The sequence below is a fragment of the Hipposideros armiger genome, unplaced genomic scaffold (assembly GCF_001890085.2).
Source record: "Hipposideros armiger isolate ML-2016 unplaced genomic scaffold, ASM189008v1 scaffold_216, whole genome shotgun sequence".
In the NCBI taxonomy this organism is placed as follows: domain Eukaryota; kingdom Metazoa; phylum Chordata; class Mammalia; order Chiroptera; family Hipposideridae; genus Hipposideros; species Hipposideros armiger.
In genome coordinates, this window is record NW_017731566.1 from 997,389 (window position 1) to 1,012,027 (window position 14,639).

Sequence of the window (14,639 nt, forward strand, 5' to 3'; positions counted from 1 at the left end):
ATTTTTTTTGGCATATACCCAGGAGAGGGATTGCTGGGTCATATGATAATTCTATTCTTAATTTTTTTGGGCACCTCCCCCCACTGCCTTCCATAGCGGCCGCACCAATCTGCATTCCCACCAACAGTGCAGGAGGGCTCCTTTTGCTCCACAGCCTCTCCAACACTGAACAAGAGCATTTCTAATCAAAATTATTAAAAATGCTCCTAGGTCATTCTGGAGGCCTAATAAATATTTGTCAAATCACATAGAAATAAAACTTCTGTGAACTCAGGACTCTAATCCTGTGTTACAATAGTTTTGGTTATCCTGGTTGACTGTTTAAATTAAGATTCTCATGTGGGTCCTCCAAATTCAGTGGGCAAAGTCAACAATTAGAAAATGAAGAGTTGCAAAAGTCACGTCTGGGCCTACCTCCAGATGGCCACACTTGACCCTTGGTCATTAGGAGTTGGGTAGGCATTCCCTCACTGGTTCCCCCCCACACACTTCAAGTCCCACCTTGAAGGCCAGGCTCCCAGCCTTGCCCTGTCCCGTGCCCATCCTGCCCAAACCACAGGGCCTCGGCCATGGAACGCGCAGCAGGTTGAGAAGGGGGGAGAGAGCCTTCCTGCCACAGGGACACGAGGCATAGATGCGCCCTTGCTGTTGCCCTTTGGAATTCCGAATATATTTTCTAATAAACACACATGGGGTTTCAGGTCTAGAAACTGTTACCTGAGTTAAAACTCAAAGTGATTTTTTTCTTATAAGGAAGATGGAGAGTTCTAAATGGTCCTATGAAAGTCAGCTCCGTTACGAGTTAATAAGCATTGGAGAGCCAGCCTTTGAGAACTCACCGAGTCTACAGAAAATGCGTTCGCGTTCCCATCACCAGACTGCGCTCACTTGCTTGGGGTGTGCAATGCGTTCTCCCTGAGATCTAGCTCTCCCTCGGCTCACGTGGCAGGTACACCTGAGTAGAGAAGGAACGAGCAGGCTTCCGTGACGACAGTTCCTGTCACGGTCCCTTTGTTCCCTGTTCTGATCTATTTTGGCTTTTCAGACAGGATTTCGTGCTGGGAAGATAATGAGCAAAGTGCCTTAGATGAGGATTCCGGTTGACTTGCCAGTTCTTTCTCATTAAAAAGAAGTAAATTAGAATTCCGTTTCATAAATAAGACTCATGTGGGTTAGGCCCTGTGCGTTGACCTGCAGGGGACCAAACATTGCTAGGTGAGCTAAAAATCAACCTGTCAGAACTTCCAAGATGGGAACCAAGCCCTGGCCCCCTTCCCCATGTCATTATGATCACAAGGCCGTGGAAACTTTCCATTTGTTTGCTAATTCATTAAATAGATACTTGTTTGTGCATGAGAATATAGCAGTGAACTTGATAGACAGTGCCCCTTGGTTTGGGAGCAGGGTGGTGGAGATAGACAAAAGGATAAATAAAGTAAGTCCAGGTGCTGGAAAGTGCTATGAAAGGAGAGAATAGGATGGTGGGCTGGAGAGAAAGCTGGGTTGGGATGAAGTATCTTTAACTTGGGCAGCCTCTCTGAGATGGTATGAGAGTCAGCTCCATTATGAGTTACTAAGCATTGGAGAGCCAGCCTTTGAGAACTCAAAGTCTATAGAAAATGCTTTCCAGTTCCAGTCACCGCTCTGAAGTGGTAACATTCGAGCTGAGACACGAATGATGAGATTGGGGTCATGCAAAGTGTTAAGAGTAGAGGGAATGGCAGATGCAAAGAGCATGGGGCAGGACACAGCTGGGCATGTGAGGGGTCAAGTGGGTGGTCAGTGCGGTCACAGCAGAGCGAGCAGGATGGAGAGATCAGGTGACGAGGTTCCAGAACTTGTAGGACTCAGGAAGGAATTTGAATTTGATCCCAAGTGTTTCCTGGCTAGAGGGATTGTTTGTTTATCACGGAGTGTGGCTGGAGCACAGATCCTAGGGCTTGGCTGTGTGCATTGGCCTCCTGGCTTTGTGATTTGTTTGACCTTGGGCAAGTTGCTTCATTTCTCTATCTCTGCTTCCTCGCTTATTAAATGGGGATTAACATCATAGGGCTGTTGTGAGGTTTAAACAAGTTAAACGTATAAAGGATTCGAATGGGGCTTGGTGCACAGCAGCTGTTCAATTAGTATTTACCACTACAATCTGTAAACACGTATTGATTCCATAATCTGTGCTCAACATATCATTTTGCCCATTGAATAGTTCTTTCATCCATTTTTCTCCAGCCTTCATGCACTTCATTCCCAAGCAGAGGAGGTTTCCAATATGTATCCGATTTACTGTAGAATGCCTTCCCATTGTGCTCAGATGAAACCCAGGCTCTGCCTTGAGATGGCCACCATAATCCAAGCCTGTCTATTTCAGCTCACACTGCTCTCTCTTTCTCAATACTCACTTTACTTCAGCCATATGACTGCCTCTCTGTCCTCAGGACTTACTAAGCTTTCTACCGCCTTAAGCCATTTACGTTCACATGGTCTTGATGGAAAATCCTGCCTTAGAGTTCTTTTCTCTTATCAAGTGTCTCTCTCCTTTGAGGTTGGGGGAGGGACAACCTGCAGAGGTCATCTAGAAGGATTCGGTTAAGAAGAAGTGTTTTTAGGAAACAAAAGGAAGCAAAAGCAAATCTCAAAACACCCAATTGGAGTTGTTGACTCTGAGCAATCAAAAAGGTCTCGGTCAGAGCAGTTGCCCACCCACCATGCCTTCACGAGTGGTGAATGGTGATGGCGTTGGCCAGACATGCATGCTTGAAAGTGGTTTGTTTTCTGACTAGGGGATGGAGATGGAACCTTGGAGTTTTAACCATGCCGGATTTGAGGTGATGTGGTAACGAGACATTGAAATTAAATGTCCGGTAGGTATTGTCATATAGACTGTGCGAGCGAATTGGCCTGATAGAAAAGTATCGGTTTGGGCAGCATCACTTGAAAGTTAATGAGTTCTCTGGGGGACAGTAACAGTAGAGAGGGAAGATGACCAAGGACCTAAGACTTGGAGGGTGTTCAAGTCCCCCAAGGAGAGAAGGAGGCCAGAGAAAGGAGCGTGAGTAGGGAGAGGCAAGACCTGGAAGAAAACCAGAATCATCAAGTGCTGCCAAATCGGGTTTGTGTTTCAGTGGAAGGCAGTCAGTGATGACAAATGGCACAGCGAGCACGTCGGAGAGTGTCCTTGGATGGGATGGGTCATTAGTGTAGGTGCGGATGGTGGCTCTTTCATTGTTGTTTAATTCCATTTAATACGTGTAAACTAGTGAATGGAATAGACTAGTTTTCACTCTTGTCCTTATAAAAACTGCTCCTGGGGTATAGGTTTTAATAATGGGTTCCATTTTGCCCTTCTATCATTTATTGCAAAGTAAACTTTGGGAAATTCTGACCCCCCACCTCCAAAAATATTACAAATGAATTTCTACAACATGTCTTTGTCCCTATTATGAGGGACAAAGTGAATTCATGCATTTGAAGTGTAAAGGGCTTGGGTTTGCCCTTAATTCTGCCATTTATTATTGGGTAACAGAAGGAATAACCTGTATAACTCGATGGTTCTGTCTCGTCCTTTGTAAAAAGGGACTTGTGTTAGCTTCCACTGACCAGCAAAGAGGTATAATAATATAAGTTAATTTGTAAATGATTTTGCTCCCCACAGATGGGAGACACTGTGGGCATGAAACATTATTTTTATATGTAGTAGGACAACCTGTGCTCGGGGTATGAGTTTATTTGAAACACTTGTGGGAAGCTATAACTAGCTGTCTTTGTATTATAAAACATCTTTTCAAAATTGTAATTGTTCTAAAGTACTTGATTTCTTTTATTTCCCAATGAGTTCTGTCTTCCAGCATGCCCTAGGCTGTGTATCCATAATGCCAGGAAAGCTGGCAAGGAAGTAAAACATTCAGTCGGTTGGTCTGTCGTTATGAATCAAGTTGATTGATTCTTTTTATAGTTTATTTTTTATCCATCATAAGAGTTTATCCATCATGAAAGTTATATGCACCAATTATAGAAAAGTCAGAAATACCTACAAACATAAAGAAGAAAAACATAATGAATTCCTAGCCCCAACGCTCAGAGAAAACCTGCAAGAGCATTTTGGTGTATTTCTTTCCAAAGACTAATTTTTAAAAAACAACACAGAAAAGCTAAATGACATCCACATATACTTTGTATCCATGATGTCACTTGAGCCTCTTGCCAGCCCTCTGCAGTGGATGGTGACCTGTGCCCTGCCGGACACATAAAGGACCTAAGTATCAAGGAATGCAAGACCTTGCCTGGCATCATCCATACAGAGCCCGTGGCGACACAGGAGGTGTCTTCCGACTCAAAATGCTACACTGCTGCCTTTGCACCACGCTGCATATGATTATTCAGCCTACGGTGTGGACAGCTACAAGCTTGGGCTCTGAGAGGATCTGCTTCTGTTTCTGCACCCTTTTATCCAAGTATTAATGTGACAGCCACTTGGTGGCACCTTCCTAAATCAAATGGCAGGTCTTCCTTTTCACTGCTCTACTATCCCAGCGCACTGTGGCCAATAATTTAGAAAATTTTAAGTTTTTATTGCAACTCATTGTTTCTATGTTTTCTAGAGTACTCTGGAGGACGGAGAGGGGGCTTTGAACTGCTTAAGAAGCAACTGCTTTCACATAGCTCCGCCTTTTTATACTTAGCAAGCCTCGTCAGTTACTTTGCGCTTTTGCCTGACTGCAGTCACCATGTCTCTTCTTCCCTCCACCTGAGCAAATAGCGATGTTGGAAGAGAGAGGGAGGGCCGCCCCTCCATTTGGCTGATACTTGGAGCCCCCGGTACTATCCAGGCGTCTGTTCAGTCTTTCCAAACTGAATTGCTCCAGAATGACATTATTCTTGCAAGATTCAGATTGAATTTTTAAAATTGTTAATAGACTCATAGGACAGCTTTAGATTTACAGCAAAATCGAGAAGTTGGTGTAGGTGGTTCCCATATACCTGACATCTAGGTCTCCTGTTATTCACATCTTACATTAGTATTGTGCATTTATTGCAATTAATGAACTGACATTGACTTAATATTTTCAACTAAAATTCATACTTTATTCAGATTTTTTTTTACTTTTTACCTTTAGTCTGTTTTCTGTTCCTCAGTCCCATCCAGGGTCCCATATTACATTTAATCGTCCTGTGAATCTCTTTGGGCCTCTCTTGGCTATGACGGTTGGCAAACTGTCCTTTTTTTTTTCTTTTTTAGGACATTGGCAGTTTTGAGGAGTGCTGGCCAGGTTTATTATAGCATGTGCCTTTTGACACTTGTCTCAAGATTAGACTAGGGTTATGGGGAGTAGCATTACAGAGGTATTATTATCATCACATCCTATGAAGGGTGCAAACCATCAACAGGACTGTCCACTGTTGATGTTGACCTAATCTGTAAAGTTACTCTTTTCAGATTAATTTTTGCCAGGTTCTTTTGAGCATCCTAAGCTGTGTCATTCGAAAATGACATCTATCATTTCCACCCAGGGAGAGATGAGATGAAAGAGTGACGTTGTTATTTGATTAACACTGTACATGTGACTCTGAACCAAAGAAACATTTTTGTACTTATGGAAGCATTGTCACCATATTTCCTTGAAACAAAGAGCCGCTCAGTCGGGTCTATAAGATTTACTTTAGCTCTCAGCTATTTGGGGCTAAGGAAAGTACTTTATGAGCTTCCAGGGTCTTGTCCCCAGCTTCTTTTGCAGCTCACAATGGCCGCCTCAACTGCCCCCGCCCACGCACATATTAGATTTTCAGAAGACTATTTATCTTATTTTTGGTGCCTCAGATTGATTCTCTTCTCTTAGGTCCATTAGGTGTTGAAAATGATTCCCCTTTAAAGGCAGAACTCCAGGTGTGATGTTTAAATTTTATCTTGACTAGCAATCGCTCTGTTTCCCCAATGGCCCATTGGGCAGACTACATGGATACCCACCCACCTGCACCTGCACCCGGAGTTTCCTAATGATTGGTATGTAGTTGGTACTTTCACACTATTCACATGGTTTGATTAGATAAACCCTATGTAGAAGTCTGGAAGCTTGGATTCTGACATCCTAGACTGATTTCCTACGTTGAGCCTTTTGAAAGCCCTTTGACTGCATCAACTTACTTGAGCTTCTTTAACCTGATGAGAATCATGAGGGGAGAGAATGTGTTCCCATTTTGTAGAGGGACAACCTCAGATGCACACAGTGACTGAGGCGAGAAGTCAGAGGTGAACCACGACCAGGGCCAGGCCTTGTGTCTCCACAGAGTTCACTGTTCGCTATTTCAGATCCCGTAGATGGGCATCAGGGTGGTCTAGACCCCCCCCCCCTTAGTAAGATTGGCAAAGGAGGCTTTACTGGAGCAGGGATGGGGCAGGACATAACAGCAGCTAATCTCTGAGTGATTCACCTGGGGGAATCTAGTGTCACTTTCGGGGGAGGGGGGGGAGGAGGGGCTGTCTTTGTTGTGGCTTTCCCAAGACCTTAAAGGCCACTGCTATCAAGATTTTTGCCTAAGGAACTGGGTCTATAACTTCCCTCTTGACCAGCCATAATCAGGTCTGAAGATGTCAAGCTTAGACAAGGAGACAAGCTCAGTGGGAACACACACATCCCAGGGGAAAGCAGAATTTATTGTCACAGAAGATAATTGTGGTAGAAACCAACATATCTAAAATGCTTTTTTTCTAGTAGGAGACGGAAGCAAACTGGCCATTGTATTAAAATGGTAAGCAGGCTATCAGGTTACCCACCAGCAAAAAGCCGGAAGTTCCTCCCCAATATCAGCGATCCAAAGTTTTTTTATTTAGGTAGCTGAGTTTTGTTGATGCCCAAATGCTATGAGAGATAAAAATGTATGCAAACTGTGTATTTTATAAGGCCATATTTTTTCCCTGAGTTTCTAGGGCTTGAATACACACATCATTCAAGACCTGCCTTTATGGTTTGTCAACAAGATCACTCCATAAAATACAATCTGATATCACACAGCTGTGTGTAATTTATTCTGTCTCTCCATGCAGCACAAATAAAATTTTTATTTCCATCATCTAAAAGGAATACCAGTGTATAAATACAAAGAAAGGCTCATAAGAAACAGCCTTCTGACTACGGACACTGCTGGGGGAGGATATTGTGCAACCAATTAAAAAGCTAAGAGATGGCCTCATTATCCATGTACATAGATAATAAATACCGTACTCAGCAAATAGTACAGCCACTCCGTTTCTTAAGAAGGTTGCACAACATTCTACAAGTGCTGGCACAGCCTGCCTCTCAATTCTCCTTGGAATATATGCAGATAAAGCCTCTTGGAAGAAAAAACTCCAGCCAAAAAGGACTTCTTTTGCACTGAGATGCTGGAATATGGAGGTGAAAAGAGCTGGAACGTGTTACCTTCAGGAGAGGAACTAACTGTGTCTCTCTCTCTGCTCCTAAGAGTCTTGGAGGGAAAGGGGCTGGAGGACTTAGTGTGTCCTTGGTATTGGGTTTGTGCAGCTGCACTCTGGCGGTCAAGCAGGAGGCCCCGCGAAGGCCTCCCAGCTTCTACAAAGTCAAGGCTGTGGCCATGCCCCGCTGGCTGAGGCATCCGGACCAGGGGACCTGGAGTTTGTGGCACCATCTCCTTCCTCCTGGGACACACAGGTTCTCAAGCGTGATCTAGTAAATGCAAGGACTTGTTCTCCTAGTACCTGAGACCTGGGTGAAAATCCCTCAGCCTTTAAGCATCGTGGCTGGAATCCCACCGGAAACCACCCTGTCCTCCAGCTGTAGTGTGTGGGGGGTAACAGAGGACTCCAGGTTGAGGACTCCTCCTCCACCCCATTTAACCGGCCCTTGGACAATTGGATTTGTGACTAACCCATCAGTCTGACAATTCGTTTGTGTTGGCAACTTAACGGACAACTGCTAGGAGTAGCTTATAATCAGATGTGTTTGTTTACTTAGAGGAAATTTGAAAATGCTTGCAATCGCTCTAACAGTTTCACCTGACTTTTCAAAAGATCAAAATAATGGCCGTGGTAACTCTGGGCACATGGCATGGTTTTCATGGATTGAGGGGAAAGTTCAGATAAATCTCCATTTTAGACTCTCTAATTGCTAGCATTTCAAAGCCTTCTTAACCCAGTACAAATAACACACCAGCTCTCTTTTAAGATAAGTTGAGTTAATCGCACTCTGTTGTCCAGCCTTGCAGGGGCTGTATAGCTGGATGAGGACTCCCTTTGTTGGAGTAAATTCTAACTCGCGGCTCTCACTGAGGGTCCTGAGTGAGAGGCCCTAAGCTGCTCTCTCCCAAAGCTGAGAGAACAACGCGATGAAACCAGCTGGGCTTCTTCAGGCCTCAGTGTATTATCTCCCTCGGGCGTCGCCGCACTTGCCTCATTTTATGGCCAAGGGAAGCACTGGCTGTCCCCCTGCTGACACGCTCTTCCTGTGGCTGTGTGTGGGGTTGGCTGCGTCTCCTCTCCACAGATTACCTTACGTGCTCCACGTCCCAATAACAACAAGAAAAGGTCTTTCCTGGCCTATCCATCAAGAGAAGCCTTCCTCGCCACTCTACTATCACGTCGTTTTTCTTATTAACTTCTTATTTTGAAATGATTTTTGTTTTACGGAAGAGTTACAAAGATAGCCCAGCCAGTCCCCGTGGCCCTGTTGTGAGAGTCCCGGCTGTTCTCTGAAATGATATTTGTTCAGTCGTCTCTCTCCCGACATGAACTGTAAGACAGCTTGATCTGTGTCCCTGTCTTAGATGCACAGGACCGGGAGAGCCCAGTGTTCTGGGGTGAAGCCGTGTCTAGGAGATGAGGGTCCCGGCAGTGTAGGCGGTCTGGCTCCAGGTGACATGAGGGAGGGCTGGCCTGAAGCAGGAAGGAAGGGCTTTCGAGTGGAGACGCCAGGTCTAGACTGCCCCTCGAGGAAGGCAGTTCATAAATAGTCGTGGAGTGGTGAGTGAGAGAGCGAATGAATGAACACACAAGTGGGCAAACTGCTGGCCCCGGGTCCCACAGTGGATCTGTGGTAGAGGTGGCCCCGATGCGGGGGAGTGTCTTCCTCTAAAGCCCTTGCCTGTAGCAATGCTGCATGCCCTTGGAGCACGTGGAGGTCAAGCCACCGGGTGAGGTTCATTTATTCAAGAGCTGCATGTTGCCAGCTGTCCCTCTGCAGCCAGAAAGACTTCTGATGTCCCCATTCAGACGGCCCATTTTTCCACCCCCAGCCAGCCCTCCACCAATGTCTGCAGCCGTCACCACCCAGAGCCGGCCTCTCTGCACAGCCAGAACCCTCATCATCTCTTGGATACGGGTTCAGCCCTGAAGACCCAGCTCGTCCCAGCCCTGAGAGGTTCTCCTGCCCTCGGTCACCTGTGCTCATGGTCCCCTCTCTCCCTCTCTTCCCCCCACGTGGCTGAGGGGCCCGGCGCTCGCCCTCTGGCCATATTCCCAGTTTTGGTGCATCCCGTTCCCTGGGCTCTCAGCGCCTGGGAGTTTTAAATGCGTTGTGACTAGCTTGTGAGTTTTCCAGAGAGGCCGTGTCAGACGGTTACTACTCGAGCAGTAATCCTTTCGTAACCTGAATATAGCTGCAGACTTCAACATCGAGAATGATAAAATGGTGTGGATTTAAAAGTATTTGGGGAACTGTAAAATGTCTAGGATTAAAATTTCAATACCATTTGTGCCCAATAAATGTGAACTCCTTAGTAACTTAAAACTGTGCTATTATGACTCAGGTCTGAAAATTATGAGTCCTGGTTTGAAGAAATAGGAATAACATGTGAAGGAATCTGCCCCCGTCCCATACCTTGAGGGATATTCTGTGGTCCCAGCAAAGAGCAGGAGTGTGACCTCATAGGACAGCAAGCCCAGAGAAAGGACTGTGTTCATTAAGAAAGTGATATGCTCTCCAGAAGAGAAAATGTTATACTTTCCATTAGGATTGTTTATGGAAATGGGGCTAAATTGAACCCGTGTCAGTATATTAACTGGTTGGACAGACAGGACCCCAGGAAACAAGATCATATAATCGTTTATTGCAGGACTTAATTTTTTTTTCATATACCAGTCTAGTCAGTCTGTACTGGCAAATTAATTTTGTCTATAGGATCACTCACTGAATCATATAAAATTAGCCTCTGTGAATACGGAGGTGGGGGGGTGGCATTGTGCTTGACTGATTCACTGGTGCTTAAAGAAATGGAGTTAGTCTTAATGCAGCCAAAGCCTTGAGACGTTTCCTAGAGAGATGATCTTAGGCAAAGTGTTAATTCATTGTTTAGCAAGTAACGGTTGCACATTTTTGTTGCTTGCTGAAGGACAGAATTATATACTTTGTGATAATCACCCTGCACATCCATAAGTCTTGAAAGAAAAAATTTAGCTTTTGTTTTCTTTAAGTTACAAAGTGTTATGGTTAGATTGACAGAGACGTCATCACTCTTGATACATATTGTGATTTAATATTGTAGATTATGGTGTTTCCCTAGCTTTAGTCCACTTCCAGATATTGCCACCAAGTCATTTGTGTCATATGCTTCTGATGCCAAACTCTACCCAAGGAGAATGAAGAACGGGGCTGTTTTCTTTTCGATGCAGGGGTGAACTTGGGAAGCCACTCCACTCCTTTCATGCGACAGGCCCGAACGAGGGACCAGGGAGGAGCCTATGAAGTGGTCAGTGCCTCCCTTTTGAACGGAGACCTCTGGGACCCAACCAAGAGCATCAACTCAAAGGTCGGTTTTCTGATTTGCTTTTTTCTTGACTTTTCGATGGCCAAAGTTTTAAAATCACATTTACTGCATTCATGCTCCTTCATCCAAGTTTTGTCTTTATTTTAATGTTCACTTCACCCTCATAAAGTGAAATCTTTATTCTCGTGAGCATGAAATACAAACCAATTCTGATATGTCAGTTCCGATATTATTTGCATCTGTTGAAAGTTATTTTTCAAACACACACCCGGGATTACATATCCAGATACACACTTTTGTGTTTTGTTTTGTTTTTCTTGAGTGTTGGGTATTTTTCTGTATTCATGTCTAGTTCATCAACATTTTGGTTTTATCAATTGATAATTGGTAGAAATATTTTAATGCAACTTTCAAACATTCAGTTTGTAATGAGTTTTAATGCAGTTTTACATGCTGTTTTAATGTTGTTTTCTTGGACAGTTGTTTGACTTGAGCCTTCTGTGATGTAAAAGAATAATATAAAATCATTTAAATATTCATGATTAAATTAAATATTTTAATGAGTCTTATCTGCCAAATCTACATGACCTCCTTAAATTTCAGAATTTGTTGGAACAGTTGGAAAGTGATAAAATCTATGGAAATATGAGCTCTTTGGAGAGATCATACAGATGGTTTTGTCCTTGTGTTACGTGGAACTATTTTTAGGTTATTTTTTATAATAGAAAACAGATTTTTTTTTTTAAGAGTGAGATTGTGAAAATTCTCTATAGCTTTCTGGAAGGGCTGCAGTGGACCACCTTTAAGTGAGTAATAATAATATGGGTTGCGTCATTAATTGATTTTCTAGAGAGCTTTCAGTTGAAAGTGAGCATTCAGAAAAGTCAGAGGTTTGGTTAAAGGACCTAAATGCCAGTTCTGCACTTACGGAATATTTCTGTTTCGTGGCGACTCTTGCAAATTGAATACACAAAGCACAAGCCAATCACTGTGGCGCTCATGTTTCCTGGAAGAAAAACTTTAGACATTAAAGACCATTTCATTGTGCCATTAATCAGTGAAATCAGGCATGATTTGATAGATGCAGAGCAAGAGAAGTAAACCATTTCATAAAAAAGTACATCTTTAAGATATCTATGGGCACTAATTAATAATACGAAACTAGGGAACCACCTAAAGTTTCTTGGGTGGTGGAAGCTGTCACAGGGACTTTTCCTAGCTGCAGGGTTGCCAGGTTTCACAGATAAAAGTATGGATGCACCACTACACTTGGACTTCAGATAAACGATGCTTTTTTTTTTTTTGTATAAGTAAGTCCCCGTGCAATATTTGGGGACATGCTCATACTAAAACATTCTTTGTTGTTTATCTGAAATCCAAATTTAACTGGCGTCCTGTATTTGATCTGGCAACCTTACCTGGTAGGTGATTTGGGGAATGGCATTTTGTTGTAATGCCATGGGGCTCATCTCAACATGCAGCTCATAGGACCAGCATTATGGCACTATAATTAGAATATGTCCCCATTTGTGATGGGTACCACTAAGACCCTGCACAAAAGGGGTACATGTAAGTGTCTGCTAGCGTGCATGTACGTTTGCCGTAATTCTCCACCAGGTAGATGTGAGCACCTGTTGTGGGAATAGGAATTCCGACTAGTGATGTGTATGCCTTTCTTCTTAGCAAACATAACAGCAAACATTTTAACTTTAATCTGCGTTAACAGTGTGTATCTTCAAGTATATAAAACACACACTAAGGAATATTGTTGTGGCACAACTATGCCTCCTGTAGACACTTTAGATTTGCGTTCTTGCTTTCCTGCTCCCCTATCGTACCCTTCGCTCTCCTGTTGCTTTCTATTCAGCCATTTTTTTACCTGAGCGCCTAGTCTGTGCCAGGTGCTAAGCATACAGTTAATGAAGAAGGCACACACGCTTTCTGCCCCCATGCAACTTACATTCTAATGAGGAAAACAAATTCAGATTGGGATAAGTGTGACTAAAGAAACAGCGTATTATTGAAGGGACCAACAGGGGAGACCTACTTTTACAGGTTGCCAGGGAAGACCTTTTTATTAAAGCTATTAAACTTTTTTGGTAAGCTTGAAAGAACCAGACATGAGGAGAGCAAGCATGTGAGTAGCTGGTATGTCCGCAGTGTGCTGGGAAATGAGACCGTCTTGTGATGACATGTGTTGAGTGGGTCATATGTGACCTCACTGTAGAAATAGTAACCTGTAGAAAACAGACATTTGTCTGAGATGATCCACTGCATCCTTCTTTCTCTGCTAGGTACACCTTCTGATTTTGTGGCTTACAAAACCATAACTTTAATTCTTGTGTAATATTGGGCTGTCGGAAAAGTCATGACATATTTCTTCCATGTTTTTCATTGCAAAAATGCGTCATGACTTTTCCGACAACCCTATAGTTGTTCTTCCTAGAGGTACCACATGCAGTATTAATGATAATGGAAGCATTTCTTATTATCTATACAGAAACACCTAACTCTTAAACATTGTTTCTGTCAGGATGGCCATCAGAAGTCCAGTAAACTGGACCCGGAAGTGTGAACAGATGGCTTCTAGTTGGGAATCCACAGGACCCTGGGACTTGGGAAGGTTGGGAAGGGGCCATGGAATTCCAAGGCAGGTCCCCTCTGGTTTCTTTCAGACAGCCTGTCAGAGTTGTTTTCCTAAAATGAAGCTCTAACTCATCCCAGTCCTGCCTGAAGCCTTCAGAGGTGAACCTCACGTCCACAGCACGTGGGAAAACGAGGCTTGACATGACAAGCACATCACTGTGTGGTCCTGCCTCACTCGCCACCAACACCGCCCCCAGGACCCAGTGTTCTGATCTGCACCCTCTCCCTCCCCCAAGCAGCCGTGGACTTACCAGCATCCTACCAGGCCAGGGTTCAAGGCCACCCTTGTGACCTGCAGACAGAACCGCCCACTTGCCCCACTGGGCTTTGTTTCAAAGCACTCGCGGCTGGAAGGCAGTCACAAGTTCCCAGGGAGTTAATCATTCATTCACAAATATAGATGAAGTGTCCGTTGTGCACTGGGCACTGTTCTTGGGGCCGGAGCCTCATCTCTGCCCTTAGAGAGCATCCACTCAACTGCAAGGAGGAAAGCATGTAGACAAATAATGTGATTCCAAGAGGAAGAACACTGGAGGCCAAGAGCAGCGTGTCAGAGGCGGGTGATTGTAGACGGAGTGGTCAGGAGAGGTCTCCTTGTGGAGGTCACATCAAGCAGTGACCTGAAGGAGGTGACCGGTGAGGTAGCCATACAGAGATCTGGTGAAGAGCATCCACACAGCGGGAACAGCAAACATGAGGTTGGAACAGAGGGAGCGAAGCGGGGGGTATACAGAGGTTGGCAGGGCCCAGATGAGGCTGGGCTGGAGGGACAAGGCAGTGCAGGGCTTTGAGTCTGGCAATGGCTGTGAGTTTTAATAGAGCACTGACAACTGTGCAGAGACTTCAGCTTGGGGCCCCGAGTGCCAACAAGGAGAGCAGCGGGGAGGCTGGTGCCACATCCAGGAAAGCAAGGGAGGCAGCTCCCACTCTGCACGTGGGCAGTGGTGAGAAGTGGTCAGATTGAAAGCTGAGTCCATTGGACTTGCCAGAGGATTAGAGACATTTTGCACCTGCTAACTAGGTGGCTGGTGGTGCCATCATAAACAGCCCCAAAGAGAACAGACTCCCTTATTAATTTGGTTTTCATTGCATCGTCGTTGACATACTATGCACAGTGGTTCTCAGCCTGGCTGCTTATTAGAATCACCTGGAAACTTATAAATGACAGTGTCCGGCATCCAGTCTGTGAGAGTTTGATTTCACTGGATTTCGGGAAGGCCCAGGCATCTTCCTTTTTATAAGTGCCCTCAGGAGCACAACAGGGTTTAGAACCTCGTCCTTGTGGA

The 14,639-nt window shown here is 44.5% G+C and overlaps 1 protein-coding gene across 1 annotated transcript in view; it reads left to right on the forward strand.

Moving 5' to 3' along the window:
- The window catches only part of ADAM12 (ADAM metallopeptidase domain 12), a 309,331-nt gene that overhangs the window by 25,542 nt on the left and 269,150 nt on the right, over positions 1-14,639 (forward strand). The window contains exon 2 of the mRNA XM_019654224.1: positions 10,613-10,749. Within this exon, the coding sequence (XP_019509769.1) occupies positions 10,613-10,749 (137 nt within the window). The remainder of the gene's footprint in view (positions 1-10,612; positions 10,750-14,639) is intronic.